Source organism: Filicampus tigris, chromosome 15 (assembly GCF_054856515.1).
Source record: "Filicampus tigris isolate MCC_2025a chromosome 15, RoL_Ftig_1.0, whole genome shotgun sequence".
Classification (NCBI taxonomy): Eukaryota; Metazoa; Chordata; class Actinopteri; order Syngnathiformes; family Syngnathidae; genus Filicampus; species Filicampus tigris.
This window is the reverse complement of record NC_141231.1, coordinates 5,533,207-5,560,297: the sequence shown is the minus strand read 5'-3', so window position 1 is coordinate 5,560,297 and position 27,091 is coordinate 5,533,207. Positions and strand designations below refer to the sequence as shown.

General features: G+C 38.3%; 1 protein-coding gene across 2 annotated transcripts; it reads left to right on the top strand.

The window, feature by feature from the left end:
• Positions 1–358: 358 nt before the first annotated feature.
• atp8b1 (ATPase phospholipid transporting 8B1) lies at positions 359–20,538 on the top strand. 2 transcript variants are annotated; one of them, XM_086053249.1, is made up of 30 exons: positions 359–566; positions 6,272–6,441; positions 6,619–6,716; positions 6,939–7,052; positions 8,166–8,264; positions 8,505–8,566; positions 8,831–8,903; positions 9,624–9,694; positions 10,430–10,512; positions 10,894–11,052; positions 11,204–11,292; positions 11,856–12,046; positions 12,715–12,799; positions 13,000–13,123; positions 13,206–13,249; positions 13,355–13,511; positions 13,640–13,828; positions 13,927–14,039; positions 14,153–14,317; positions 14,391–14,502; positions 14,658–14,733; positions 14,913–15,045; positions 15,316–15,444; positions 15,534–15,690; positions 16,777–17,000; positions 17,092–17,175; positions 18,097–18,342; positions 18,589–18,727; positions 18,936–19,066; positions 19,225–20,538. In XM_086053249.1, exons 2-30 carry the CDS (start codon positions 6,279–6,281, stop codon positions 19,453–19,455), a joined length of 3,741 nt encoding a protein of 1,246 aa, XP_085909375.1. In that variant the 5' UTR covers positions 359–566; positions 6,272–6,278; the 3' UTR covers positions 19,456–20,538. The 2 variants fall into 2 exon arrangements, with proteins under 2 accessions (XP_085909375.1, XP_085909374.1); XM_086053248.1 differs by having other exon boundaries at positions 6,262–6,441.
• The last annotated feature ends 6,553 nt before the right edge of the window (positions 20,539–27,091 follow it).

Below are 27,091 nucleotides of genomic sequence, written 5' to 3'. Positions count from 1 at the left end.
TGTGAATTTTAATGTAAGCATTTATTAATATATATTTGGTTTACTCTAGGGAGGGGGGAAATGATCTAAATCGCACGTTTATAATATAATAATAATACACAGGACTGCAAAGAAAAGAAAACATTTGTTCTTGCACAATCATCATGAAATGAAGAGGAGATAACATACATGATAACATATCCATTCAGAACCGCTTATCCTCAAACTATACTATATTTAGTCAGATTTAGAATAGTATATGTCTAATAGTTATTTTCATTGAGGGTTCAAATTTGGAATACTTATTCAATATCAGGCGTACCACGTGACGTCTTCATAAATACCACTTCCGAGGAGGACGCTCGTAGTCCCTGAACACCTGAACGTGTCAAACCGGTCGCGTGAGTTAGTGAGGGCCGGGCAGGTAAGGTTGCGTGGGGGAGGAGGAAGGGCGGGGTGCCGTGGAGCGTCTGTACAAGCAGGAAGAAGGAAACATGGTGCGGTGACATAGCGGCCGGACACAGAGAGATCATTCTTCCATTTTTTTTAAATTTAATTTGTTACCACTCACCAGCAAAGAACATATTGTAAGTACAGTTTATATAATAGTAGACATTTGTTTACTTGGTCAGTTTCAGGTTGTTGTTGCAGAGTTGCTTGGTTCAAACACCTCGAAGGGAGTGTCAGTGCCTTACCTGGGCGACTGCGCTTGTTCCATTCACATTTTGTCTTTGTCAAAAGCATTATATGCTTTTTTTAAATGTGTGTTCCACTCCATCTGAAATACATTTTTGCCCTATCACAACTGGACCTCGGCACAGTTGTGTCTGAGCCAAAATTAAACAAAAAGTTCTAAATGTGTTATCAAATGTCAAGCCCCACAAATGTACTTTCCAAACTGGTTCAAACAATACTATTATTTTTTCTACACTAATTGTGGGCTGTCCTTGTGATAAAGGCATACACTGGGCCAAATGCTAATACAGTGTTTGCTAATATATGCCAAGTCAAAGATTCCAATGCACAATTTTGGAATGAAGAAATGTGTTTTTAGATGCATGACACATGCAAAATGTTATCGTAGAATTCTGTAAATTTAACTACAATAATGAAATTATTCATTTAAGAAAAATAGCACTGTTATCTGAAAAGGCAGAATATTACTTCTATTGCATTTCATTAGCCTTTTGTTGACACTGGTCTATTTCCAAAGTAAATATTTTGACCTTTTGTCTATTAGGCCCTTACTTCATTATCCAGCAACAATATATAAACAAAACTTTGGTGATACACTTCACAGTTAACTATCAGGACGAAATGCTGGCAATATTGTGTTAAACAGATAGTGTGAACAGCTTGGAGAAGACCTTTCTGTCTTTTACCATAACTGTGCCCTTGTGTTCAAAGGGCATTTTCGAGTGAGTTTGGTGTAAAATGGTTTGGGAAAGACCCTGACGTCAAGCCCGTCAAACACCATTTGGATGAATGTGGGCAGAACCAGGTGAACCAGGTGTTCTCTCATGTTCAATGCCAGTGACATCACAAATGTTCCTCTGGGTGACTAGACAAAAATTTCCACCGGCGGTCTCCAACATCTTGTAGCAAGTCTTCACAGAAGTGTTAAAATTGTTATAAATGCAAAAAGGTGGGTGGGTGGAGGATCAACTCCAACAACTGATTTAATTTTCTGTATTTATAATGTTTCAATATCTCAATACTGTTGTGTTTTCTTACTAGTCTCTATTAGTCTGGAGTTCCTTTAAGATAAGATAAGATAAGAATAAGAATAAGAATGCCTTTATTGATCCCACAGTGGGGAAATTTTCATTGTTACAGCAGCAAAGATATAGGTCACACAGGGACGGCGGCATAATGTAGCCATTAATGTATAACACAAACCTCACAATAGCCTGAATGATGTTAGTTTAAAAGAATAATTGTTTTGGCGAAGTCTTCGTTCGTCACAACAAGACAGTGTAATCAGAAATCAGAATCTCTTAAAACAGCACACACCAAAAATAGTTTTACAGTTCATGTTTTGAAAGCTGTAATCTTCACTTGCTTAATAATGCTGAAAGGTCCAGGAGAGTGTTGTATCTTAACACAGTGCGGCCCGGGTCTAGCAACCTGCCCCATTGTTTACCTTAAACAAGCAATGAGCCAAAGTTTTGATTAGGGAAATACTGTCTGTGTCTTCATGAAAAGGACTCACATTGATGGTAATATCATTTCATTTATGACTAAAAGGGAGTAGATGGCAAATGGTGAAGCGACTGGTGAAAATAATTGAATAATTAAAAATGTCTAGTTTTTCAATAAACAATAACAATAAGTCTACTTATTTAACAATAAGGAATCAATATTTGTTTTATTTAGTTTTAAAGCGGAAGTCAACCCAAACATATATATTTTTAAGAATGTTCTATGCAGGCCCATTAGTTGAAACACAGCATTCTGATTAATATTGTGTTTGTGGAATAAAAATTAAGAAACAAAATCCGACCGTTTTTAGCCATCTCAGGGGCAGCCATTTTGTCACCTCTGTCGGCTTAAAATGACATGACACACCCCCAGGGCTCAGATAACGACTAATCATAGCTCAGCTTCAGAAAACAGGTGAGCCGTGATTGGTCATTATCTCAGCCCTGAGGGTCTGTGATGTCATTTTCAATCGACAGAATTGTCTAAATGGATTTTGCTGCTTAACTCATATTTCATATTAATCATATTGCTTTGTTTCAATTAGTGGGCCTGCATAGAACATATTCTTGAAAAAAATATGTTTGGGTTTACTTTAAATCAAATTAAGTTTAATTTATTTATGTACACAGTATAAATTGACTCAAGCTAAGTTAATATCCAGTATTTTACAATGCAACTGCCACTCAAAAATAGGAAATCAATGAATCAATAATTTGTCATTTATGTTGAATAAATTGTTAATCAGTAATATCTTGAAGTAATCAAAGCAAAATTAAGTTTACTACATGGCTGCAACGTTGTCTAAATTTAAGTTTAATATTAATTTCTGCCATCTAAAATCAACATCAACAAGGAATTGGTGATTTCAGTTTAAAGTGATTGTTAATCAATGGCTATTTCAGCATTGCTATTGTTGATTTCCAGACTCAATAGTTTGTATCTTGAAATAGACGTCTCTTTGTAAATATTTTTTTAATTTTTTATGCTGAGATGAATATGCATAGTACTTTATTGGTGCCATGCACAGAAGATTAGCCGGCATGAGGTCTCTGCGGACAGGCGATAAGTGGATTTCATTAGTTTGATTCCAGTTGTGCGAACTACTAGGGAATCTCAGTTATGATTCAACTCATAGTTAGTCAATGGCCTTCATTTGATGCCATCACTGAATTGACCGTAATCGTCACTTTCCCTACCATATGACTTAAAGATGCAGCTATTTTTCAAGCATAGACAAATTGGCAATAGCACACCAAACAACATTTGGTTCATACAGTGAAGCGTTCCATCTTTCCTGGGAAAAAAACCTTTCATCCTTACTGTCCTATCATCCCTTCAAAGGGGTTCAATAATTTTGCCTCTCCAGCCACTTTTGGCCTTCTGGTGCCTCCACGCGCATTTTTACAACTGAATGGAATATTAATGAGGGTGATTCCCCAAAACGACTGCCATTGGCTTTCAGAGTCCTTCTCCAGTGCATTGTAACAACTGTTGTTTTGCACCCCAAAAGAGTGAAATCATTCTTGGTTGCGATGTACTTCTAATTTAGAGGATAAATACTTGGGTTTCCACACCAACACACACATTAGAGCTGCCCCACCGAGCCTTGCATCTTGAACTGATGAAGCCTGCTCTGATGAGAGGTGAAACTACTTCTAAGACAGCCAGAACAGTCCAGTTGTGATCAATCCAATGCGAGAAGTTGGAGCGTTTGGGTTTGAGTTTACTTGTGTTGACCACAGCAAGTTTATCCATCTGTAGTTATACCTCAGTTTAATAAAATGTTTAACTTCCACCAAACACAAAAGTGCAAAGGCTTGAGGTGTGGTTTTGGTCTCCGTTTGCACAATGCCGCATAGGTGACAAAAATAGATTTACTCTTATACTCTTGACTAAATCTTAACTCATATGGGTGAGTCTTTTTACAGGTTAAACTTGCTCACAAAGTTCCAATATAGTTTCACTCATGTGATAATTGCAGAATGGGCGATTGTGTTGATTTGTGTTGCACTTCCAAAAAGAAGTATCCAATGTGTCTTTTTGTTTTCTCGTTATTTATTTACAACATTTGCAAAAAAACCTCAGGTGCTGCTGGTCTGTGTCGCCCTCATGGAAACTTCAGTGTTAGTTGTCACAGGACAGAAGCCTCAGGAAACCACACACACACAAACAGTGGAGAACCTTCATTGTGGAAATCCATCACATGAGAAAGAATTGATTTCTGTTGGCTGTTCTATGATTCGATAAGTATTGAATCATTGATGGAATGGAATTGGGATCTGATCTAAAGCCAATTTGTGCATGCATCCCTGCAACACGTGTGTTGTTTTGTATTAAAACTGTGTCCCATACTGTCGCACACAATGCATGACAGCTGGCAAGCGATCCCTTCTTCTTTTTATTTGCTCATTGAGTGGCATTGTTTTTGTGTCACTCCTTGTGCGACATTCCATTTTTCTGCTCTTCACCTTACCTGTCTGAACGAGAGCTGAGCCATCCCCCAATCTCAGGTTTCACTGTCGTCACTACAGTATGCTCTACTCTGCCCACTCTGCAGATCACTTACCCCACCCTCCCTCATTGTTGCCATAGTTACATCCCATAGCCAGATACCAGCTAACCTGTTTTCTGAGTCGGGTGATGCCACGTCGTTTTAATGTTTTAGATGTTCTTTAAAATGATTTTGTATCAGTAGGTCTTGTAGGTCAACCCAAACATATTTTTTTCAAGAATATGTTCAATGCAAGCCCACTAGTTGAAACAAGCCATTCCGATAAATATTGCGTTTGTGGAATAAGAGTTAATCCACCCGTTTTAGCCATCTGTGGGGGCGGCCATTTTGTCACTTCTGTCGACTGAAAATGACATTACAACGACTCAGGGCTAAGGTAACAATGATTCTGATGAATGTAATTATTTTGAAACTGAATTAATTTAGCAGCATTGCCCAAAGCGGAAATTAACCCAAACATATTTTTTTTCAAGAAAATGCTCCCAGCAGGCCGACTGGTTGAAACACGGCTATTATATTAATATTGTGTTTGCGGAATATGAGTTTAGCAACAAAATCCACCCGTTTTTAGCCATCTCAGGGGGTGGCCATTTTGTCCTTTCTGTCGACTGAAAATGACATTACATCGACTCAGGGCTAAGGTAACAACCAATCACAGCTCAGCTTTTGAAAACAGGTTTCAAAATAATTACATTCATCAGATCTACTCTTGCTTTAAACCACATCAACAACATGTTGCTTCACATTTCTTAATTGTACAGCTGCAAGGTATTTTTGTATTCTTATTCATATTAATAGTCCGGCACAGTGCATCAGTTGTGTGAATTGACTGTATCATCACATCCAGGTTATTTGGGACTGTACATAAAAAAATAATTATGTAACATTAATGACACTGTGTTTTAGGTTGTTTGTTTTGTTTTCCACATTCGGTGACATATCAGTGTTGATGTATGCGCTTTTACTGATGACTGACTTCTAGAACATTACGGAAAGGTTATTTAGTCTTCACGCGTGTTATGTTGTTCAACTGGATGATGACAGGGGCTTGATTTAAAAATAACTTTTTACTTTTAAGTCAACACTTGTCCATCTCAGTTGCCATACCGAATACAACATAGCATGGAGGTATTTTGCCCTGAAAAGAAAATAGGCCAGCCTCTTCCTCAGTTCCATAGTCCAATTATGACACCCATGTGTCACTTGGAGTTTTTTATGGTGTTGAGCAGGGCTTATCACTAACACTCTGTCTAGTCTGCGGCAACATAGCCCAAACCAATAGTCAGCAACAGCTATGATCTACTGTTTGCTTGTCAGATTTTCTTTTGCTATGAACAACCTGTTTTACACTTCACGAATGCAATAGTATATCTGTTGGGATGGAAGCGGCTGCTTCCATTCAGTTTCAGAGAACCATGCTCATTATCTCGCTGCTCCTATTTTCTGCCCTAACCTACTTTTTGATGGGCCAACAGATTGTTTACCTGTTGCAGTTGAGTGTTTTTACTTGCTTGTAGCACATCAGCGTTAAGGATTCTAAAATCGGAACACTTTCTTCTTTTTCTGAGATATCTGCAGTGTCGAAATGACTACGCGCCATGTGGGCACCCACGGGTCTGTGGCGCCCAACGATGAGGTCATGCCATACAGTGATGATGAGACGGACGATGAACTGGATGTGAGCACAGAAGAGGAAGAAGAGCCGGCGCCAGGAGCCCCGCCTCCCCCCGTGGAAATTAGACCCAGTGGTGAGGCATTACAAAGTTATTCCTTCCATCCATCCATAATTGTTATTAGTTACTAAATGAGACGCATGAGTATTCAGTTATTTTCTACATATCCACGGCCACGTTTTGGACAACGTTATGCAAATATGATGTAAGGAATAGCTGAAATTGTCTGATTTTACTCTGTCTTCTTTTTAGAAATTGGCTGGAAAGTGAAAGCCAATGACCGAGCTTACCACCATCTGCCAGAATTTGACAAAAAAGTATTCCTATGCTTTAAGAAGAGCAGATACTCTGTAAGTGCACAAATCATGACTCTTGGCCAATACTTCATGAAACAAAGAGCTGGCTGCATTATTTATCTAATGTTCAACATCATAATTAGTTTACGGTACTCAAACCATCGTGTAAGTCTTTTACTGTAACAAGGTCCTAAAAATCATTGTCATAACTGTTGTATCATTTTGTATGTTTCCTTTTCTTGGCTTTGTACTCAACAACATTTGTCATTGTTACAGCGGAATGCCATCAAGACGTACAAATACAACGTATTCACATTTCTTCCACTCAACTTGTACGAGCAGTTTAAGAGAGTCGCCAACATCTACTTCTTGGCTCTGCTCATCCTGCAGGTACATATCCCAAGCAGTTCCATAGTCAGTGGCATAATTATCAGAGCTGGGCATTCCGCCTATGGTCGGACCGTTCCGTCAATCCGCCTATGACGGACGACCATGTTGTAGGCTATAAGCAATAGAAACTTAAAAAAATAGGCAGACCAAGCATAGGCAGAAGCGCATTTTTTACGTCTATGTAATCGTCTATGGTCACGGTGAGGCTTCCATGGCTGCGTGAGGGTTCCGTTTTCCGTTGGCCGCGGTGAGGCTTTTTGACAGATTCTGGGTCTTAAAAGGAGATGTTTTTAGTCCAGCCGCGATGAGGCTTTCATGGAACGGTGAGTCTTTCGTTTCAAATTTTGCTCTGTGGGGGGACACGACCACCCACAATCCTCCCCCCCGGCCCCTGAAATAGGCTTGGACCCCCACAGGTGCAAGGCCAGATAACTGTTTTTGGGGTATTTTCCGATTTTACCGGGAATTGGTTTTTCACATTTCCCTCGTTCTCCGTAGAGAACATATAATGATTGTTTATCAGCGTTTACTGAGAAATATTTTGGGTTTGGAGATTTTTATTTTGTTTTGCGGACCACCTGAGATAGCCATGGTGCCTTCCATGGCACCCTCCGAGGTTAAAAGTCAAGCTCCGCCACTAATTTCGAATAATTATTATATTATTATATGATTTATAATTATTATATTGAAGAGTCATCATTATTACTATTTACTGTTTTGTTTCACGTAGCAGCCGGCTTTAGGACGCCGTTATGAAAGGGGCGCAGGGTTTTAGTGAACCAAGCATCTTACATCCAAGTTGGAAAAATAGCCACCAAAATAACTCTTATCCCATAAGAAATTATATCGTCATTGTGCTAAAGGTAATCTATGCCTATGGTTAACTGTGGAAAGCGTAAAATAGCATGATACAGGCCCATTAAGATGGCACAATACACATTTTGTAACCTAGAGAAGGAGTATGATTGAAAGTCCAATTGCGCAGCATTCATGTCCATCTTGAGTGTTCTGTATGTAAACTTCAGACCACAACTGTGAACAATCCACTGTTACAATTCATGCATTCCATGTCTGAAATATAACTGATAAAAAACACACATTTTTTTGTCTCAGTGTATTCCAGCTGTTACGACTCTACCTTGGTACACCACTCTGATTCCTCTGGTTGTGGTTCTGGGAGTCACTGCCATCAAAGACCTGGTGGACGATCTTGTAAGAAAATCAACTCGCTGACAGCATCCTTTTCCTACTGAAACAGTTATTTACATAACACACATAATGTATATGTGATTTGACGGCAACAAATAATTCCGTTGCCATTTGATGTTCAGTACTGAAAATAGCAACATCCTTAGAAATGTGTTATTAAGGGAGACGAATGGTGCTCAGTTTGAGATTTATTCCATTTTATTCTTTAAGTCACGTTCCCGCTTGCTTGCTTTTACCTTTCAGGCTCGACACAGGATGGACAAGGAGATAAATAATAGAAAATGCGAGGTCCTGCTTGATGGCAGGTCAGAATTTGTTCACGTAAACTTGCCATAAACTCTTTGATATTTGGTGAATAATATATTTACTTGCAATGTACCACCAATTAAAAAGCATGCGTAAATCTGTTCAGTTTTGTTCAATTGTTAAGAATACCAGCTTCATTTTTCGCAAAACATGTTTGTATTTCATATATATCAAGTCTCATCCCTTTGAGATCAAAACATGCTTTTGTTTATTCTATTGACAAATTGCAGCAACAATATTCTATTTTTGTATTCATTGCTCAGGTTTCAAGAGTCAAAGTGGAGACACGTCGAGGTCGGAGATGTACTTCGTCTGAAGAAGAATGATTTTATTCCGGTATGTGTAAATTGGGATTGGCATTATTGTGAGTGTGAATAAGTGTTAGTCTGTATTCGCCCTGCAATAGACTCTCAACGTCACCTGGGATAGGTTCCAGCTCACCCATGACCCTAATGAGGGCAAGTGTTATAGAACATGGAAATGGATCAATTGATGGATGTCATTACTTTATTCATCCTGTGATAATTTGTTTTTCCAGTTTCAGATGGATTCAAATAATACTGTATTATGATTGCAGGAAATAATCAAGTGTGCTGTTTCATTTAACTATATTCCTCAGAAATTAGCGTGGAGATTGTGTTAGCAAGAAGCAGCAATACAGAATTTTTCACACAAAGCATTGTCATTGGTATTGGTATTATTTCTTGAGCTTTTATTAACGAATAGAAAAGAAAAAAGGTCTATGTAGAATCCCGCTGAGAATAGAGTTTCTATTAGAGATCTAATTAAATTTAATGATGGTAGGAAAATGTTTCTAGTTTGTAATATATATTTGAAATATTTGTTAAGTACTCTGTAACATGAGATGTGGTACAATGTCAAGATGAACACTCTTGTAGGGTAGTGTTCTATTTAATCCAATTAACCACTATTTTACCCCGTCTATTAATTTTAACAATTCTAATGGGCTCTGACTGCAAACTGGGTTGTTCAGACATGTTGTACTACTTGCCAAGCGTGTCAGATTGTATTGTTCTTATTGTTGTTCTTTTCCAGGCGGACATGTTGCTGTTATCTAGCTCAAACCCAAACAGCCTGTGCTATGTGGAAACAGCAGAGCTTGATGGGTGAGGCCTCTATTTTCAAATCTCATTTTATCTTTTACTTAAAGAAAAATCCTGAAAAATGCTAGATACGCACCGTCGTGAAGGCACTTTGGGAATTTAAAATGTCAACCCAGCTATTGAACTACATTTGATTAATGATGCAAAGGTTTTTCTAAGCATTCTCTGTCAACACATTACTCTTGGTCAAGTAAGACAACTGCAAACATTTTTCTGTTTGACTTTGACCCATGTGACTTGTTTTTGATAAAGAAGGGAACACCTTTTATTCAAACATTTGTAGTCAAACAATACAAATGCTCAGATAATTCTACAATAACTAAGCCCGTATCTCACTGAGCGCCGAATGCTTGGAAATGCATGTTTTTTGTCACGATTCATAAAAGGTTGCACACATGTTCGCCAACAGTTTTACACGTCGCAAACAGATTTTCTTGGTTAAAAATGTCTTTGCGACAAATAAAACTGTTTGAAAACATATTTGCAACATTCCACAAATTCTGACAAAAACCCAAATTTCTCTACATTTGCAAGTATTCACCACTCAGTAACACACAGGATTAAGGGATACCAAGTAGAGTGAAAGAAACCAAGTGTTTGTTTTATGCAATGTATTTATTTATTTATTTATTTTCATCAATAACGTATGTTGTGATCATCATCGCCGAATTCAGGTTAGCAAGACTCAATTTTTTCACTTGGTATGGTAATAATTTATGTTTTTTGTTTTGTTTTCAGAGAAACCAACCTAAAGTTCAAGATGGGACTTCGAGTAACTGATGAAAGACTGCAGGAGGAACGTCAAATGGCTCAGTTTGATGGTAATTCTGCGCGTTTACAGTTACATGTTTTTAAGTACGCTGTAAGCTATTATATGCCAAGGTGGGCATTTATAACATTTTGCTTGTACGTTATTCGTTATCCGTCAGCGGCCAGGATACCCATCCGTTATTCGTCAGTCCGTCATTTTTAGTGACGAACCGAATTGTAATAATCAGTTAAGTCCGTCAGTTCATATCGTTAATTAACTTATATTTAATTTAAATCATTTTAATAATAAAAACAATTAGTATTTTTAAACAAAAAATGAATATATATTTATATATCTATATCTATTTATATCTATATATTTATTTATATCTATATAGATATAAATGTCTAGATATATAGATATTTATTTATTGATCCCATCTCTTTTATAGCCCTTATTGAGTGTGAGGAGCCCAACAACCGTCTGGATAAGTTCATAGGGGTGATGCACTGGAAGACAGAACGCTATCCACTGGACCTGGACAACATGCTGCTCCGAGGTTGCAAGATCAGAAATACTGAACAATGTCATGGACTTGTCATCTTTGCAGGTTTGAATATCACTCCACGAAATCAATTTCGCATCAATTAAACTTCAATTTGATAAGAACATTTTTGTAGCAACATCAAATTTGTGTTCTGATGAAGACTCAGCAAAGTTAACTTTTATCTTTTATTTTATCCTTCCTTTTTCCTCGGAAGGTGCCGATACAAAAATCATGAGAAATGGTGGGAAGTCGAGGTTCAAGAGGACCAAGATTGATGAGCTGATGAACTACATGGTCTACACTGTGAGTTAAAATCCTTATTGATTTTCTGATTTGATTAATTGAGATATGGTGTGCTGTCTAGGAATGGGCATACAGTAGTTATTGATTAATTGATGAAATGAGTATGTGGTATTTATTGTTGATCAATAGTCTTGGTGCCATTGAGGCATAATAACGTAGGTTGTTCTATTTTGCTGCAACCGGTATTGGCACTGTGGATTCATTCTCAAATACTTTTTCCGGAAAAATGAACAAGAACATTAGCAATGATCTGCGGTGCCTGCCCGAGCTACGGTGCGCATGTGCAAGAAGATTATATAATATATGAAAGCTATATGTAATGCTTTTATATTTTCTTGTTCCTGTCGGAAGGCTACTGAGAGGTATTTGTGGTATAGTGAGACCGGGTACTGTTATTACTTGTGTTCTAAAGACAATGTGTGGTCAGTGGTATGAAAAAAAAGTAAAGAAGCCATTTAAGTAAGATCATCTTAAGATGGTCATTACAAATTCTTCAGTAGTATGTGTGCTCTGTGCTGCTTATAAAGATATAAAATGTGTTTTTTTTTCTGGTAACTCGATAGATCTTTGTCCTCCTGATCCTGGTGGCAGCAGGACTCGCCATAGGTCACAGCTTCTGGTATGAGGAAGTCGGGTCCAACGCCTGGTACCTGTATGATGGTCGAGATGATAGTACCTCCTACAGAGGATTCCTTGCCTTCTGGGGCTACCTCATTGTTCTGAACACAATGGTGCCTATTTCCCTCTATGTGAGGTTAGTAAAATAGATTCAAGCCTAATAATTTGTGTCTGTTGATTATGATGGTGATGATAATAATGTAAAAACTATTTTTGTATTATTATTAAGAGGCTCAATTTTTGGCGATTGAAAGCAAACAGTTTCAACCTAGTAACAAGACCACAAAAATCTGTGAAATTGAGTTAAGTGGTGGGGTGTGCCAATGAAGAAACCATTCCAAAAAACAAGAGCAGAACCTCAAAATCCAAAGCTTTTTATTAGTTAAGTTTTTATTTAATACAAGACCCCAAGCATAACAAAATGTCGAGTTGATATTTTTAAAAAGTGTGTTAAAGGGTAAGTCAACCCCAACAACATTTTTACAATAATATATTCTATGCAGCCCCACCGGTCTAAACACGGCATACTGATTGCTATTGTTTTAGTGGAATATGAGTTAAGTAGTAATGAGTTAAGCATCTCAGGGGGGCATTTTGACCCCCCCCTAAAGTGGCTAAAAACGGGTGTATTTTGCTGCATAACTCATATTCCACAAATGGAATATTGATCGTGTTCGGACTAGTGGAGACGCATAGAACGTATTCTATGTGAAGTAAATTTTTGGGTTGACCTCCCGTTTAAGTTTAATTGTGTTTAAAGCATATGAGATGGGTAAAACTGGTCTTTTGTTGCTCTATGTACAGTGTGGAGGTAATCCGTCTTGGCCAGAGTAAATTCATCAACTGGGACCTGCAGATGTACTATGCAGAGAAAGACACACCAGCAAAGGTACTCTTGTAATGCATTATAAACCAACAATCAAAACATATTGGGACACTGTTTTCTTGCAATAGGTGTAGGCTGAAAATGTTCATTATGATTGATATTATCCAAGTATAACAAAAGTTTGGGATGGGTTGGGTTTTGCCTTTGGGATTAGTGTCCTTTTTCCGGGCTTCAGTAGTGACAATCTATTCAATTCTTGACAGGCTCGAACCACCACCCTGAATGAGCAGCTTGGGCAGATTGAATACATCTTCTCAGACAAGACAGGAACACTGACACAAAACATCATGCAGTTCAAAAAGTGCACAATTGCCGGACACAGCTACGGTAACTGTAATAGTTCAAACATATCACTTACACTTTAGTCATAAAATTATATTGCATCATAATTTTGCCTTAATCTCAACAGGTGACCCAACCACTGCTGAGGGAGTGCGTCTGGATCGCGGAAAGGTAATACTGAAAACATCTGCTCATAATTTTTGTTAGTTTTATTCATTAGATGCCGCGATCTAGAAATAAATTAAACTGCAATCGTCACCTCTGTTCTCCTAAAAGCCAGTGGACTGGAGCTGGAATCAGTATGCTGACAAAAAGTTCCAATTCATGGACAATTCCCTTGTTGCCTGTTTGCGATCCAAGAAGGATAAAGAGGCGATCGACTTCTTCAGACTGCTCGCCCTTTGTCACACTGTCATGGTAGAAAACAAGGATGGTAATGATACCTTATTGATGATGACTCATAATTAAGGCAAACTGTTTAGCGCTCATGTTTCATACTTATTTTAAAAGCAAATTATTAGACATATATTTATTTGAATGTTGCTTTTTTTTCTCTTTTAGGCGAATTGGTGTATCAGGCAGCGTCTCCAGATGAAGGCGCACTTGTGACAGCAGCTCGGAACTTTGGCTTTGTCTTTCTTTCCCGAACCCAGGACACTATCACCATCAAGGAGATGGAACAGGAGAAAACCTACGAGATGTTAGCGCTGCTCGACTTCAACTCTGACCGCAAACGCATGTCCATCATCTGTATGAGTACTCACGCAAACGCATAATTTTGATCCCTAATGTTGTTGTACTAAGCAGAGCAGTTTAGATCTTATTAAATCAATCTCTTGCCCTTTCAGTGAAGTTTCCAGATGGTCGTATTCGTCTCTACTGCAAAGGCGCTGACACAGTCATTTACGAGCGACTTTCGCCCAATTCCAAGCACAGGGAGTCAACTCAGTCTGCTTTGCATGTGAGCTCGTTTTGCTTAACTCTGATTTCAACGAGTAAAATGTATATTCTGTCTAATATGGAGTGTATGAAACAAAGAGAACTGTCTTTAGTACTGTGCTATTTCTCCCGCAGAAATTTGCCAGTGAGACCTTGCGAACACTGTGCTTGTGCTACAAAGACATCAGCAGTAGCGAGTATGAAGCCTGGTCCAGGAGACACATGGATGCTCAGGTGACCATGGTCAACAGAGATGCTGCCCTCGATCAAGTGTATGAAATGATTGAGAAAAACCTTATGGTGGGTGCAAAATGCTGAATGTTTGATATCATTTTACATATTTTTATATCAATAAATGTGCCTTTCTATCCAGCTGATTGGAGCAACAGCCATCGAAGACAAACTGCAGGAAGGAGTACCAGAAACCATCGCCAAACTGGCCAAGGCTGACATCAAGATCTGGGTTTTGACTGGAGATAAGAAAGGTAACTAGAAACTCAAGAGGACAAGCACCAGTAAGAGAACATACAGTGCATAAGGAATGGAAGTTAATGCACAGATCAGAACACAAAAATAATAAGTGAAAAGTAATTGTTTAGCAATTCTGTTTTCTTCTATTTATTTCATTTCCTTCTTTCAGAAACTGCAGAAAACATTGGATTTTCATGCTCCCTTTTGACAGATGACATGCACCTTCACTATGGAGAGGATGTCAAGTGAGTTGGCTTTAATGAAATTATCTCCCTGCATTTCTCTACAAACCATCAAATACAGGCGAAATGTGAAAATCTCATTTATTGTACCGTAATATATATAATGTGTACACCGTAGCATCATAGTTGTAGGCCAGTGTCTCAGACTCATTGTCATGCTGGATTTATTTGTCTGTCACCAGTGAGAAGCTGAGCCTCCGTCAGGCTAAGAGGAGACGTGAGCCTCCGACTGAGGGCCGAGGCAGAAAGAAACCTGCAGACCCATTTTTCCCTGAACCAGGCAAAAATGCACTCATTATCACTGGAGGATGGCTGGTAATTTATTGTTGATTGTTTTTATTGTTTTTTTTAATTTTTATTTAAATGGCCCTGACTGTGTTTTTATTGCTGTGGAAAGTGTTTAGGAGGCTAATGATATACAAAAGATAATTAAGTAAATCAGATTATGTAATGCTGTCTAGGGAAGCGATATAATGGGTAATATACAGACTCACAATTGTTTATTACGGCTGAAGGAAGTGTTACGAACCGGTACACGATTTTTAGCAATACATTCTGATACAGTGTTTCACATCTTTTTATCAGAACGAGATTCTGTATGAAAAGAAGAAGAAACGCCGCCGTTTGCGTCTTCGTCGTCTGGGAAAGCGACCGCCTCCCAACAACCCTCAGGATGGACAGCCAATGAATGAGTGGGAGAAAGAGATGAGACAGGTTTAAATATAAATTTAAAAAAAAATCATAGAATCAATTGAATTTCGATGGATTGGTTTGATAACAACCAAATCTGTTTTTCTTTCCAGATTGACTTCGTGGACATGGCCTGTGAATGTGAATCAGTGATTTGCTGTCGTGTCACACCAAAGCAGAAAGCTAATGTGGTCAGTTTGGTGAAGAAGTATAAGAAGGCAGTGACGTTGTCCATAGGCGATGGGGCCAATGATGTCAACATGATCAAGAGTATGTATACCTACTACGGTTGACCTTCACGTTTCACAGTACATAGGGACCAAGCTTGACGGCGAATAGTACATTTCTGCAAGAAATTCATATTACCCTAAAATTGATTGCCTATTTTAATAGTTTAACTCATGAATCAACCAAAATCACTTTGATGGAACTTCAAACAAAAACATCTTCAACAATTGTTTTACCCTCAAAGAGGAAGTCAACCTAAAGATTTTCTTTAAAAGAATCTGTTCTATGCAGGCCCTCTAACAAAACATGGCATTCTGATTAATATTGTGTTTGTGGAATATGAGTTAAGAAGTAAAGCCCCCCTGTTTTTAGCCATCTCAGGGGGATTTTGCTGCTTAACTCATATTCCACAAACGCAATATTAATCAGAATGCCATGTTTAGACTAGTGAAAGGTGCAGAGAAAATATTATTGCAAATAATTTTTGGGGATTGACTTCCTCATTAAAAGTACAGTACAGTAAACTCTTTTAGTCTTGTAATGCTACCTGCATTTTTGCGATGTCTTCCCAAAATGATATTTTATCCTAGGCTATCGTATATATTTAGATTTTGTTTCAATCTGTGCTATTGTGTATGATGGGATTCTGTTAGGCAGTATACCAATATGCAAGCTTTTACTCACATTTGAACACTGTCCAAAATTGAGCATCGGTGCAAAACATCCTGTAGCTGGTAAAGTCAGGCCTTCAAAATAAAAGGATGCCAGTATTACACCACATACTTAAAGATAACATGAAAAAGTGCTTTTGGACATTGAAAAAGCTCACTATGAACTTTCTTCAGAACTCTTTAACTGTCGCTTTCTGTGATGCAGGCATGCCACCAAATCTAGCCAGTTACTATCATAAAGTTAGCATATTGTTTGGCAAACTTCTTGGACTCCCACGGGTAGCTCTGGCGCTTCTGAGGGTTATGCAGCATGCCTCTAAAGAACCGAGCACTAGTAGCCAAAGTAGCCGTAAAGTGGCGTAACTAAGATGGTGTAGTGAGGCAAGAGAGACATGCTAAGCTATAGGCTTTTGCTTTGCATCTTCAACACATCTTTCCCCATTTGCCGTCCCTCCAGCCGCAGATATTGGTGTTGGCATCAGTGGTCAAGAGGGGATGCAGGCCGTGATGTCCAGTGACTTCGCTTTTGCTCAGTTCCGTTATTTGCAACGACTCCTGCTTGTGCACGGACGCTGGTCTTACATAAGAATGTGCAAGTTTCTTCGCTTCTTCTTCTTCAAGAACTTTGCCTTTACATTGGTCCATTTCTGGTACTCTTTCTTCAGCGGATACTCAGCACAGGTCAGCATCTCGTCTTCCTGAAGTGAACAATTGAAGTAATGCGATCCCAGGCCCGGAATTACTTTTCATTCTAATTGTTCTCTGTCTTTAGGTGGCCTATGAGGACTGGTTCATTACGCTCTACAATCTTTTTTACAGCAGCTTACCTGTTCTTCTAGTTGGACTCCTCGACCAGGTAAAAACAACCCTGTCATAATGATTGTAGAGATCAACAATCCGCACCGTGATGGACTGAAATCTGAAGATTTAACTATCGTATATATTTCTACATATTGTTTTTTAACTCTGAAATGAAATGTTTACCCATTCAGGCCACCGAGCGGAACAGTTCATAGTACAGTTTGGAACAATAAACCAATTTCCACTGTGGGGTTTGTCAGCTATGTAAATAGAATTACATCATATCAGCATGACTCCGTGTAATGCACCAATGAATTGAAGGTGTGCTACTGTATGTGTTGTTTGCATACCGTTCTCATTGACACACAAAAGAGAAAATCTTTCGTCAACGGATCAACAAACTGCATTTTGTCAAACATTTAGGTCAGAGGTTTTCCATTTCCAGGAAGTCATCAATATACCATTGCTACACTGGCGATGTAGCACAAATTTCCGCGTATGTCGGATTTCACGGTTTTTAGTCGAAATTTACGTTAAAATGCTTTGTATAAAAAAACAATACATTAAAATAAAAAGCGTAAAATGCTGTACTTAGCAGGTGGATACACAGGTAAATTTTACCTTTTGCCATCTAGTGGTCGAGCATTTAATTGTTCTGTCTGCCACTCTCTCTAGCAGAAATAGATGAACTAGGATACAATTATTTGCAGGGCTTGACATAAACTTTTTTGCTCACCAGCCACTGTGGCTTGTGGTGTCCCAGAGTTACTAGCCACTATGCATTTTCACCAGCCACATTTTTATTGTTGGATAGTAAGGGTTATGCACAACCAACTTTGGAATTTGGTAAAACAGAAGAACTCAGGCAAATGTGAGGATTTTCCTCCTCTACTTCATTTTTTTCCCGTCCAATACATTTCTCTTAGTGCACATGTTCATACAGTTGTTGATCCTCTTCCATTTGCATTACCTGCAGGACGTTAACGACAGACTGAGCCTCAAATTTCCCAAGCTATATCTGCCGGGTCAGCAGGGGGCGTTGTTCAACTACAAGAACTTCTTCATCAGCTTGTTCCATGGCATCTTCGTCTCCCTCATTATCTTCTTCATTCCTTACGGAGCATTCCTGCAAACCATGGGGCAAGATGGAGAAGCCCCCTCAGATTACCAGTCTTTTGCCGTTGTCACTGCCTCATCATTGATTTTTACTGTCAATCTACAGGTTAGTCACTCACAGATTGTTTGTCAAGACTTTGATATTGTAATTTAGATGTCGTGACCATTTCATTCACTGTAAGGTTGATTTATTGAGATTACAAGAGCTGGACACAAAGCGGTCTTCTTTTACTAATATAGAAATGTAATGGTGCTATTTGTGCTAGAGAGGAATTATACTGTATATGTTTTGATAGAAGGACAGCGTTTGCTCAGTACGTGCAACTAACTTTATCATTCTTGCTGCCTTTAGATCTCCCTGGATACCTCCTACTGGACCTTTGTCAACTGTTTTGCTGTTTTAGGAAGCATAGCCATCTACTTCGGCATTATGTTTGACTTGCACAGTGCTGGAATTCACGTCATCTTTCCCCGGCATTTTACCTTCACAGGTCAGTAGGTTATTTAGCATCTTCCTTCTCTTCCATGCTGGTTCTCTGTTTAGTGTAAAAAAAAAAAAAAAAAAAAAAAAAGTTTTTGCATGCCATAATCCTATACAATACAAAGGAGCTCAAATACAAACGCACTCCAACTGTATTATCTTTTATCACTAACCACGTTACCACTATTATGTTGTTGTTGTTTTTTAAATTACTATAGGGGCAGCAGCAAATGCTCTCCGCCAGCCTTACTTGTGGTTAACCATAATCCTCACTGTTGGAATCAGCCTACTGCCTGTCATCTGCATCCAGTTCCTCCATAAAATCATCTTTCCTTCCGTAGGAGATAAGGTAAGGTCACTGAAGGTCAAACTTTCAGGCCCTACCCAGTCGCAGGCCTCATTTGTGACTCATTTGTGACAACGTGACTGATTAGTTTGAACACTCGAAGTCACCTGTGAGCTGTAGTTGTCTAAAGTTTATTTTTTATTCTTTTATCTGTCCTTTAGATCCAGAGAAATAGGAAGAGGTATGAGTTGGAAATGCAACAGGAGGCGAAGAAAAGAGCACCAGGCTTCCAACGCGGCGCACGTTCCCGCCGCTCTGGCTATGCCTTTTCCCACTCCCGAGGCTATGCAGACCTCATTGCTTCTGGCCGGAGCATTCGGAGGCGCCCTGCGGCGAGGGTTGGGCCCCAGAGCAGCATCAGGGAGGTTCCTGACATTGCTGAGAACATTTGATGGCTGGAGACTGGTGAAAACTGACACTCTGGTGGGATTCCCATTGCTGGAATCACCATTTAAGGGGACCAATCTACAACAACACTGCTGAGATGCTCAAGATTGGTTATGCAGCATAAAAATGACATTATGAAAGTTGAGGGATATTTTCGAATGGATGTTGAGGTGCTTTTGAAAGTGACAGAAGAACTGAGGCACTTGTTCATCCTCTATGCACAGACTCTATTATGCAAAACCAAAGGGAAATAACTGACATTTATGGTCATGAACTACGGCTCACAATGTCATTTATGTAACTCAGGATTTTTTAAAACAAAAAGCTTTATTTTTTAAAAAGGTTAGTTGACCCTACCACGCCCAACTTTCCCACTTGTCAACACCATTGCAACTTCCAACAAGTATGACTCCTTGTCCATCGTGCACTTGAAATTAGTATTTTCTATAACATTCTATCTCCATTATAGCTGATTAAATTGATCCATCCATTTTTGTCTGTTGAAATTCAAAACAGCCCCCCCCTTTTTTTTTTAAATACACACTTTTAACGTTTTATGAATAAAGGAGGGATGTTACGATATCAGGGTATGCAAGAGTGTGTCATTTAATTTAAGTTGTGAATTGAACATTATTTTTGCTGTACTGAATAGTGTGGCTGAGACAGCTCTTTGTCACTTATTTGTAAATTGAAATTCGTTCCAAACAAAATCGTTAAATAGTTTTTATCATGAATTGTTTGCCTTAAAAATATCCTCTTTTTATTCCAATCCCGACGATAAAGAATCCTGCTCATTTTCCTTTCTCTCATTTTTTGAGCTTTTACAACTTTGTCTGCATCCCTATGCATGGAAATACACAAATATTTGTTTACAGTAAAATGTTGTCATTTTATCCGCCTTGCAATTTATTTATCAAACTGCCACACACTTGTAAGCCAAAATACAGACGTTGTTCTGTTCCTGTATGCAGATGTGTTTTTATTACTTAATGAATAGAGGCAGTTGACCCAGAAATACTTGTGTGGTTGTTGGGTTGAGTTGATATTTTATCATAGTGTTGTTAATAAAAGCCAAGGGTATACATGTATCGATGTGAAACAATGTCTTCTCAGCTCTTTTAATGTGCAAAATGCACTTATTTGTATTCCACTTAATCTGTTCAAGGTCACAGGGAGGTTGAAATGTACACCCTGAACTAACTGATCAATCACAGAATTGACATATACATGGTTAAGATAATTATTCACACACTCACTCATATTTATAGCCAAATTAAAGTCAGTTAAAATAACCACATAGCAGTGTTTCCTGACCTCTATGGAGCCAAGGAGCATATCGTCTCTGTCCTGTGAAAAACACGTATTTTTTCATTTTTCTTATTTTTATGTGAACGGTGTTTCTGTGTTACAAACATTGCATTAATGTGAAAAATGAAAGAAAAATGGACATAAGTGTTTTTCACAGGACAGGGACAATATTTTACAGACCGTATATCTCACAGCATACCAGCAAACAAAAATAAGATAGTGAAATTATATTTCAGTGTAATGGAAGAGCATTCATTCTATTCTTCCTGTCAATATGTCACAGGTCTATACAGAGAGAAGGAATACATTGTAGATACATTATTTGCACTAAATACATTTTTGCACCAATTGAAATCAAGTGAAAATGGATAAATTACCAAATCATTCTGATTACTCATTTTTTTAACTATAGGTGCAAGCAAGGCAAGTGTAGGAAGAACAGGAACCCAAGATTCAAACCCAGACCTCATTCGGTGCTTCCTCATTGTTTGGAATAAGCAACAATTTAATCTTTGTCGTCAGTTTACCGATTGCAGATGCCACTCACCGTTGGGTTGTAGCTTTCATCCTCAATTCCCAACCTGTTCTTCATCAAGAAAAAGAAGTGCTGACATGAGGAGCTGTCAGGGACATAATCCTGGATTACCTATTATAGACACTTGTGACATGTTCCTAAAGAAAGTAGTTAAACACTATAAACAATACTAAAAAGCTCTCATACACCACTACATATACGATCCACATACAATCCTGAAATATGTGCCCGATGCCGCCTCAAAGTTACCTACCTTTCTGTTAGTAAATTGTTCAATCATGGGTGAATGAGGAAACATTGTAGAGTATTTAGAATTCTTAAGGCCCCTATACCTGTTTAAAGCAAGAAACTGAAGATAGTGGTTTTTAATTAAATGTGTCAGTATGGACATACTGACTGATTTAAAACATTATTACCAGTGCTACGCACATAATTTTCTGCTCATTTTCCCCTTTCAGTGACTGCTGTTTAGATCAAGACTTATGTTCTTGACAGACTCACTGAGCACTGTCAAACCCGGAGGCAAAATATAAAATGGATCAAGGGAAGATATTTTACATCGTTTTAAAACCTGTGGGTGGGTTGGATAACTACAGCATAGCTGTTTTTATCCATCCATCTACCAACCCACAGATCTCTCTACCTAAAGTAGCTTTTAGTTCTTGTATTTTAGTTTGGCAGTTCTAATTACAGCCTCTAGGTGTCACTGCAAGACAATGCTGCCTAACTCAGAATAGTTCATGTTTCTCGTGTGTGCGCGTGAGTGCGTGCGTGCGTGCATGCAAATAATGAGGATTATTTATTCATAGTTCTCAAATGGGCAGTCGAGCCCTAACTATAAAGCATTTACCTCTTGTCATTGAGCTACACCACGTAAATATCTTTTCAGCAGTATTCACCGGGTAATGAGGGTATTCTTTTTGCACATCTAGACTTTTTGAAATTATTTTTTTATTTCAATTTTTTTTTATATCATATTTGTTCTGACTCTCCAAATGGGCCCCGCCCACGTTCTCTGGGATCATGTGATAGCCGGATGTATGAAGGAAGTTGATACATCCACACAGATGTACTGAAAAACCTCAAATAAACGTGATGAAAGGTCAATCTCTCATAAATCTGCTCCAGGTCTTGTGTCAGTTGACCAGCTCCTTATTTATCAGAATTTTAACGAAAGTGTAACAAGGCAATTTTATTTTTTAATTAGTTTGCGCACTGGATTAGACGTAAACCAAATTTCACACCTCCAGGGGGAGCTCAGGTACAACTGAATATTTGGTACACACTGATTATCACGAGCATTGATTTTGAGAATAAAATGGACTTTGGAAAAACAAAAAAGGTCATAATATTAGAACAAAAATGTTTTATTTTTCAGGAATATGAATAAGAATACAAGCATAAAGCTTAATAAGTGAATATGAAAATGTCCACATGTACATAAACACAACAATCTGTGGTGAGCCTTGAAATGGTGCTTGACACTTTTATGAATTTATTCCAATATTCACACTTGGCTCATATAACATGTACATTTTTTTCACACAAAATTATTACTTTCATTTCATGACATACTTCTGCTTTATTTTCATAATGTGCATCTCTTTTTCCCCAGTGTGGCCTGCATATGCATTCATACTCAGGAGCTATAATAAATACTGTAATATTGTAGAAATGAGGCTGGCGATAAAGTGCAAAGTCCACCTGCATGGAAAGCCACCCGGTACATTTGCCGTTATCATTTAAATCCTCACTATGATTCAAACACTATTCACGGATAAATTGAAATAAATGTTGATTTTTTGTCCCAACTCTTTCCTTTAGCCATCCCACAGCCCTCCCAAATATTTTAATCAGTTGTGTTTAAACCTTCTCACAATTGCACATTTGGCGGTGGTAAAAACGTGTAAACCATCTTTTTTTTACCCTTAAAAAAACTCCTGACATTACACTCAATCTGGCTTTTAAAAGTTTCAAATGTATTTCATCGTCTAACAGTATTACAGCTGTAACACTGTTTACAGCATGTTAAATTATTTTTATTTATGTTTTTGGCTACTATTTCCCAGTCTCTCTGTCAAATCTGCATCAGTACCACATCAGAGGCCTCTAGGCCTACGTAGATAATGCTCTCCATATTTACAGTTCCGGGAGGATTAAGGGGTTTTGACTAGATCCCATTTGTGTGAACCTATTAGTGCCTAGTGCCCCGGGCTCCCTCTGATTCGCTTCTGAGATTAGGTAAAGGTATTATAGTAAGAGGATCGGCTCGCCTCGAGGTGACGGTCTCATCTATACCGTACAGGCAGAGAGAGAGGAACACACACAAAGACATGGACATGCTCTCACAGTTTGGTCCAGGGTAGTCTCAATATGAAGGAGAACACTTTTTAAAATTACGTGCAGATTACTGGCTCTGTCCATTCTGCTGTTTGCTTGTGTCTTAGATGATGCAGCATACAGTAGATATGATGTTCCCATTAAGTTTGGTGAGAATGCACAATCTTATAACCTCATTAAAACATCTTCAAATTCTTATTGGTTTTAAAATGACCAAATTCATAATCAGACAATATATATATATATATACACCTCCCAAAAAAATCATTTTTTTAGGGTCAGAATCTAATGTCAAACAAGGTCAAATGTAAATGTTTTGATTTGGAGTTTTAAATTGACATGGATGTTGTTTCTAAAACACACTGACTGACAGTGGCATAGCATTGCATAATTTTGCCAAGTTCCTGCAGGAGTCACTTATTTCCTGTGACCCGTAAACCTTGGACCTGAAGTGCTCTGTGGGCCATCAGTACAACATTGGGCTGTTTGGATCTTTTCTGTTAATCGCTTCTCTACTGTTTTTTTTTTATTCAACATGACATTTGGCAGTGATTTGAAGTTAACATAGAAAAATGCCATTCGCCATGTTAAGTCTCTTATCACTGTGAAATGAGCAGGAAAGTCACGGCCATGCACCCCTCCTCCAGCAGTAGGAAGATGAGTGCCATGTCATAATTTATGACTTAAAAAGCATACATTTTTCAGCACGCAGTGGCAGAGATGGCACTTCATGTTTATGACAATCATTTCCTTGGTGAATGATTCATGTAGATGTGGCACTTATGAATCTTTCAAAGAACAAACAGAAACACTGACGCTCAGTGCTTTGAACGCCTTGGCTGCTGCAGCAAATGCTCGCTGTGCCTGAGAACATGGCCAAAGAAAGTGTGGAGATAACAGTCAAGTATACTTTATGTATGTACTCTACTGATTGCCACCTCAGAAAAGTGTCTAATAGAAGTACTTACTTTAAAAGAACTGTAAGAAATATGTGACTAAAAAAGACAAAATATGTTTGCATATGATGTTAGGAAGAACCTGATTTATTTCTAGAAATTCAAATATTACTGTACGTGAGGAACAAAAACAATCTAAATTATTTTTTATATAAATGTTAGGTGGGAACTGGCCTTCAGAACTAAATTTCCTATGTGTTTAATGAATCTACATAACATATGAGTTTCATATATATTTTTTTTTATTTAACCACTGAAACAAATAGACATTTCTGTGGTGTTATATAAATCCTTTGCATACTGCATTAGTTTGCTTTGCCATTTGGGGGGTAAATTGTGTAAGCAGCAGCTCGAATGGCCACTAGATGCTGCTGTGCATTAAACCCATTGGACGAGGAATTTAAGGGATTTGGCATTTTCATTGAAATAGGTCGATTCAAATCGAACATATGTGTCTATATCTGTCATACGGAATGCTATTGTCATGTAAATCAGCCGCTATCAGTCGTTTAAACAACTTTTCAACTGTCATTCTCCATAATATGATCCGCTTGAAGGCAGCGAAGCGTAGGAGAAAACATGGCTGACAAAGAACCATGTTAATATTTGTTCATATCGGAATACTGGAGAGACCACTCTGACAGTGCCAGCAACAGTCACCGTCGCTCCTCTGCACAGTAGAACCATGCCCTCCTTTAAAAATCACATTTATCTGTTGCCTGGAAGCTGCAGTCGCCTGGTGGAGATCTTTCATCTTCCCTGTGTAGTGCCCTTCAGAGGGCCCTACTGGCTGTTTGGATTTTAGCCAAGGTTACTATAGAAACACAGAGGGAGAAGTGCTGAGGGCTGGCTCACGGTAATGAAAACGGGCCTTCGAAGGCCTACAAAATCACCACAAAAATGACACAGTATGAAATGTACAGCAGGGATACAAATACTGTTATTTTCAATTGATTACGGAATGACTTGCTTTTAGAGGGCAATTATGATAGAAGACCAATTCGTTTCATAAATTAAAAATGAGCAATTTTAACAACACTGAAAAGATGTCATTTCTATTTATTTTGTATTTATTTTTTTGCTATTTTATCTAAAAAAATAAATAAATAAATGACGACATACAGGTATGTGACAGATGTCATCATGTGACTTGAATCAATCCCAGGCTGACAACACAGCTTTTCTGAATGTGCGTGTTTGTGTGTGAGTGCCACAGGAGGTGCATTATTCTCTTTGAGGTGAATTTGATATTCATGGGGGACACCTGCACGGATCAGAACTGAAAAATGTAAATTGCTTTGACTGCAAGTGTATGGAAGCGATACACGAAGGCACAAATGTACAGATGAATGAACTAAAGTGGTGATCAAATGTATTAAATGAATGTATGTTCAATGTGAAGTTAACTCCATCCTGTATGCATGTTAAATACATTCACTGAATACACTCCAAAGAGACACGGTTGAAACGCAGTTGGTGTAATATAGAACACATTTTATTTACGTATGTACAATATTGATTTATGTACTGTATTTATTTTTACATATTTCATACATAAACCTCCATGTTTTTTACCCATAGAAGCCCTGTAAAAGCTCATGTCTACCTTAATTTTTAAATGGGACCTCATTAAAATACTATGATTTAATATGTCCAGTTATTATCGAATATAGTCATATATTCACACACACACCACTGCCCCCCCCCCCCAAAAAAATATACACTGAGAGTAAATCATAGCTGCTTCAACACAACCTATTATATGATAATGATACTTAAGGCTTTATGTTTATCCAGTAATAACTATAAATGTCTTAGATAAAGCCTCATTTTGACTATAATAAATACCTGGGCATTTTTCTTCCCTTGAGGTTGGGATTATTTTCCTTTTGAAGTGTTTCTTTTTATAATACATTACAGTTGCTTAATTATGATTAAACATCGCTAGCATTTCGTTCCATTTACCTGGATAGTTAGCGCTCATTTTAGCAAGTGGGGCCCCGTTGGGAGTTGAATACTCACCCAGGCAGTGCTAGTGCCTTGCATTTCTGATTCTTTACATTAACCTCCCCCCCCCTCCAAAAAAAAATGCCGTAGAAAGGTTTAAAAAAAACAAAGAAGAGGTCAGACTCAAACGGATAAATCAAATTGACACGGGATCATTATGTAAATTTGAACCTCAAAGGGCCACTTCCACTTGGAGTGGTTTTGCATGCACGCGCACACACACACACACACACACACACACACACACGTGCACGCACCCGCACTGAGGACTATTTTAACAAGACCCAACTCACTGAGGTTTCATCATGTCCTTGGCATAAAGTGCATCATCGGCGGCTGTGGTCATTCTGCAGCCCCGGATCAAATTAAACCTTTAATAAAGTGACCGTTTTATCACTACAGTGGGGCACTGTGGGGCTTTTTATTCTCTTTTTCTTTTCATTCATTATTATTCACTTTTTCTCTTTAAATCTTTTTTCTCCACTTTGGGCTCCA

Bases quoted from the DNA above. Each gene is read 5' to 3' on its own strand.
- atp8b1 (XM_086053249.1), top strand. From the start codon at position 6,279: ATGACTACGCGCCATGTGGGCACCCACGGGTCTGTGGCGCCCAACGAT. The intron at 6,442-6,618 runs GTGAGGCATTAC...TCTTCTTTTTAG, and splicing joins CGTGGAAATTAGACCCAGTG to AAATTGGCTGGAAAGTGAAA. The intron at 14,318-14,390 runs GTGGGTGCAAAA...CTTTCTATCCAG, and splicing joins TGATTGAGAAAAACCTTATG to CTGATTGGAGCAACAGCCAT.